This window comes from Fulmarus glacialis, unplaced genomic scaffold (genome assembly GCF_000690835.1).
Source record: "Fulmarus glacialis isolate BGI_N327 unplaced genomic scaffold, ASM69083v1 scaffold48478, whole genome shotgun sequence".
Lineage (NCBI taxonomy): Eukaryota > Metazoa > Chordata > Aves > Procellariiformes > Procellariidae > Fulmarus > Fulmarus glacialis.
The window spans coordinates 2,472-7,761 of NW_009227238.1; the positions used below are offsets into that span (position 1 = coordinate 2,472).

A 5,290-nucleotide genomic window follows, 5' to 3' on the forward strand; every position below is an offset into this window, starting at 1 on the left:
ATTTTAAGATACCCAAGAAAGCTTGATATCGCTTTCTGGAGGTGACAGCTATTTTCAGCTTGTATATATCTCGAAATTTTCCTTTCTGTTTCAGACTGAAAAGTTGAGCAAATAAGAAATACTTATTTTCCCTACTTTAGAAGCAGGAAAGTTTCAAACACATAAGTGAAGGCTTCAAAAGCAACTCAACATTTTGGGTAGGTCTACATTTGCATTTCCAACATCGGTGCCATAAAGGACATATGTTTTAAGACGTATTGTGATTGTTTGATGCTTTCCCAAAATCTGTCCCTTTCGATTGTATCTCAACTTGGAGGGTCCAACTGCTGACATGTTCAGCCATTAAATTATTATTGTCACTGAAAAACATCAAAGAGCGTTTTACGTTCTATGTTAAATACTGGGGGTTTTTTACACATTCTGTAGCTATGTGATATAGGTAAGGTAACTTGACCAGTGAAGTAAAAGGAAGTTTCAGAAGGAAGAAAAGCTTTTATTTCTCATGAGAAATCAAATAAATGTACACTTAGGAGACATGCAGAATGGCAATAACATTCTCCAAACAGTACAAAAATTGTATTTTCAAATTATCAGCTATAAAATGTATTTATGAAAATTTTCACTAACCTGGGTGCTCCATCTTTCGTGCTCCCTATCGAGTTGATTTATCAGTACCTCTGCAGCTTTCAATGTTTTCTGAGCTTTACTTAGTTCTGCTTCAAGTTTTGCTGCTTCTGTTGTTCTACTCTGGAACCTGGAAAGAAACTACTGCTTGTAATTGCTATCATGAACTACTAAACTTATGGACAATTATTTTCAAGGCAGTTTAATTGACTGAATTTGTCATAAATTCCTCCCTTATTGTTCATGAAGAACACAACTATAATTCTTTTTTATACCTTCTGCTTCTAATTGGCAGTTGAGCTTGTTAGACTTTTAACTAACAAAATTTAGATAGATGCACAGGAGAGATTTAAAAATACAGTCGCAATATAGACTATAATGTCTGAAAATCATTCCTTCTTCTACTTAAACAGCCTGACTTGATTTTGGTGATTGTGTTAAGTTTTGTTCTGCACCTAGTCAGGACAATAGCAGGCTCAACGCCATACTATAAATTTGTAACTTTTTGGTAAATTTAGCCTCTTTAAAGGAGAATATTGTTAATTCACACTGACGACCCCAGTTCAACACACAGTACTCTATTTTGTAAACTACTACAAAATAAGAACATGCCCCAAACAATAGGCAAGGTTTAGGTATTATTTTGTAATGTTTAATATCTAAATAGCTTAATTAATATTTAATTAAAATAATTAATGCATTTAATAATCCACCTTTTAAAATTAATATATTTAACTATAATATATAGTATATAGTATCTGGTTAATCTAAGACATCACTATCTAGCTGAATGACAAGGAGAATTCTCCAATTATTTTTTCTTTGCAGACTACAAAACATGACTTTTAGTAATATGCACATATGTCAGGTTGTAAAGGATCTCCCATACTAACTACATAATAGAAACATTGAACTAAAAGACTTGGATTAAACTGAATTTGGAGAAAGTATAAAGGTTCACCACAGCAATTTTTATGCCACTGTGAGTCACGCACTTGATGAGATGCTAAGAAAAAAGAAGACAGCTAACTAGCTAACTGTCAGAAAAGCAGGCCATCCTAAAAGAAATAGAACTGCCTTTATTCAAGCTGTGATCAGTAGAAGTCTTGTATAGGAATGTTTCCAAAGTCCTAAGGAGACATTACAGACCTCTTAGATTTAAAAGGTGAGAAACATACTGCTTATTTTTGACATCTACATTGTCTACACTGAAGGCTTCCAACACAGTCAGTAGTGAGAAGCAAGTACTTTTAAGGAGCATTTCATCTGCTTGATAAGATGAACTGTATTCTAACAGTATGTATTTATCTCCACTGAGTGTATAGATAGCCTAATTATCACTACTTCTGATATAAATATCTTGCAGAGCAGGGAGTTACATTTGGTTAGATAAATTTCATTATTCATACCGTAAAATCATCAATGTTTTTATTTATATCTTGAAATAAACAAACTCAACTTACTTATCTTTCAGTTCTGATACTTTTTGACCAACAGAGTTCAGAAGATCTTCTAACTTCTGTTTTCTGTCTTCAGTTTTCTTGAGATTACTACAAAAATGTAACATTTATTTTAAGATTATGGATCAAAAGGAAAAAAAAAGAGCAAATGTAACAGGAAAGTCATTTACATAGAGAAAGTTCAGAGACAGTTCTTTCTTGTGATTTATATTAACAAAAATCTGTTTTTACATGTAAAAGTTTTGACTACTTCTCATCACATAGCTTTAAAAATGGAAACCAAACACCCCATTTAAATGTATTCTTAAATATCAGAACAAATTCTTCCAATACAGAATTTTAAGACCTGGCAAAACAATCAGTATAGATTCCTCAGATTATGGATGGTCATAAGACTATGTCCTATCTTTCTGATCCTAAGGAGAAACTGATTATGCTTGGTACATGAAAAAAGAGGAACTACGTATCTCATAAAATAGCATGGGTTTCACTGACAGAATACATTTAAAGCATATCTGTGATGTTCATTTCTCCCTGACACATTTCAGCTGAGACAGGTAACTTGTGATTGGCCAAAAAATATCCAAGGCATAGCTTCCAGGAAAAACAAAATACTGCACACTTACTTTTTCTGTCTCAGCATGAACGTTTTATTACCTATGGATGAGGTACAGTTTCTCATATCTTTTGTTTTCAATAAACTTCAATTCCTCCTCGGCGGCTTTAGTTTCACCCACCACCATTGGAATTAAGAACATTTATTTTGTAACAGTGTCTAACTTACGCTTCCAAGCCAGCCTTTTCTTTTTCCAAAGGCTGAATTCGCTCTAGAACATGGGAATACTGGACATTGGCATTTACCCAAGCCGCTAATGGAGCAGCTGCAGCACTGGCTCGTTTAGCATTCTGAAAAAAATCAGTACCAGTTACAAGGAAGTCCTTGAAGTATGATGTAGATGAGATAAATACAGGATAAATAACTGCAACAGATTTATGAGTTATCAACTTAAATATGCCAATTAGCCAGCTCCTCTACTGAACTAATCTTTTAAATTGTTACTAAGAGATTGTATTGTAGGCCATCAATCTGTGTAAAAAAAAATGGGTATCTTTACAACTATGAAGCTACACTGAAGTTAAGAAGTTTTAAATTAATGCATAATTTATCAGTGTGTTCCTCCTCAGGAAACTACAACTTTCCTTTTAAAAATAAGGAACTAGTATTTAAGAATTCCTTTTTATAGCTACTGCCAAATCAATTCTCAAAGATCACCCATACATTTAATCATCATTAGTTCCCCTTTTTTAATTAAGTGTACTGTTAAGACTCTTACTGCTACAAGGAGGCCAGAAGAAGCCAGCTACAATTCCTTGATCTGAGTTCTAATTTAAACCAGTGACAAAAATCTCTGAGGACTTGACGCCGTAATGACTTCTCATCCCAACACTCCTCAGTCACCAACAAAATTCTCACTGTTAGAGGCAGTACGCAACAGAGTAATCTCTGCTACAGTTTTATATCTTTATACTGACAAATTCTGTAAGCAGAATTCATCACTTTTTCTCTAATTTAAGTTCATTCTAAAAATTATGTTGGCAAATCAGACAATCATGTCTTTTTTTTTTCTTTTTGTCTTTTTTTCATTTTATGTAATGCAATCAGGAATTACCTTTGGATCAAAAGATGTTCTGTTTTTAGAAAGAAGTTCTTCAACACTCTCTCGTATTTCTTTTGGAATATTACGGGCATCAAAGGTTGCTATATCCTCCCTCACGCCTCTTTTGGCCAAGAAACTGTAAAAAGAAACAAATAACTAAGTAAAGAAGAAACAAATGTTAAAGATAACAAATGTTATTTCCCTATGAAACCAAAGAAATCTGCACACACGTTATTCCTGAATATAATAGAAAGTATTTCATATTGTGAATTACTGTTTAAGTTTAAAGATTAAATAAAATCCTCACCTCTTCATGCTGACCCATGATGTATCAAAAATCCCCATCAGCCGTAAAACTCCTTCTAGTATGTCTCTGATTATGTCAGGAGGCATCCGTAGTGACCGGATTTCTGACAAAGACTCTGGCTTTATATTTCCAACCGCTAATTTAGCTTCATTAACCAGTGGCTTAAAACATAAAAACATGTTAAAAAAAGAGATGAGGATACAAGAAACTGAACATTTGCCATTTCAGTTTTCATACAATTTCTTGGGTTTTTTACATGTTTTAATACCTAACCAACTGCTATTGATACATATTCATGTGCATAAGTTATTAAAACATTTCCGTGTGTTTATTAAGTGATGATAAATACATTTCCATATAAAACAGCACATGATAATCCTGACATTCCCTAACTTTTCATTCAGTACCTTAATTCATAAACATTATATAGATACTAGTATCAATCATGTTTGTTTGACCTTTCATTGCTTAGAAGTTCATTGTGATACACGTATGTTTTAATAATAATGCTAATTACTGTTTATAGGCATGCCTGAGAATATCTTTGTAAAGATACGTGGAAGGACAGGTACAAAAGCTTTCTTTTTTCAGAAGCTAAACAAATCCAGACAGCCTTTGCCCTTCCAACAAAGCAACAAAATTGTAAGAAAACAGAAGAAAGTTAAAAATTATCATTAAAGACTGTGCACACCTTGCACATCCTTGATATTTATCAAAGACCACAGAAAGGGATTTACCCTAATCCTGTAGTTCTATGTCACTTTCAATAGGATATGATTCCTTGGCACCTATGATATTTAAAAGGAAAAAAATTAAGTTGCTGTACTTTCCCCTTATTCTTCAATACAATTTTAAAATGGATGAGATGAAAAATAGACTAAAAGCAATGAGTGAACACACATACCACGCAAAAAACCTGATGCTTAACGGCTGCAAGGTCTCTTGAACAAGCAGTTTCCTGAAGTGCCATTAGGATATATAATTTTCAGAGTTTAGTAATAACTGGAAATTATCTCTCATTAAACATTTCTATTCAGCTGATAGTACCAAGCCCTATGCTATTACCAGCTTGACGAAGGCGGAGTAATGTAGTTGGTCTATATAGGATATTAGTAATTGAAAAACATTCCATAAAATCTGCAGAACCCAGCTGTAGATCATGGCAGCACAGAAATAGCAACTGGAGGTAAGATTTGGCTTAGACAGGTACAGACTTCGCTGGGTAAAAAACTGGCTGGACG

At 33.5% G+C, this 5,290-nt stretch overlaps 1 protein-coding gene across 1 annotated transcript in view; it reads right to left on the bottom strand.

The window, feature by feature from the left end:
* LOC104080620 (cytoplasmic dynein 2 heavy chain 1-like) overlaps positions 1-4,210 on the bottom strand; it is a gene marked incomplete at both ends in the record, with an annotated part of 6,123 nt that extends 1,913 nt beyond the window's left edge. The window contains 5 exons of the mRNA XM_009583074.1: positions 628-754; positions 2,088-2,174; positions 2,869-2,990; positions 3,755-3,878; positions 4,050-4,210. Coding sequence (XP_009581369.1) covers positions 628-754; positions 2,088-2,174; positions 2,869-2,990; positions 3,755-3,878; positions 4,050-4,210 — 621 coding nt within the window. The remainder of the gene's footprint in view (positions 1-627; positions 755-2,087; positions 2,175-2,868; positions 2,991-3,754; positions 3,879-4,049) is intronic.
* Between the last annotated feature and the right edge of the window lie 1,080 nt (positions 4,211-5,290).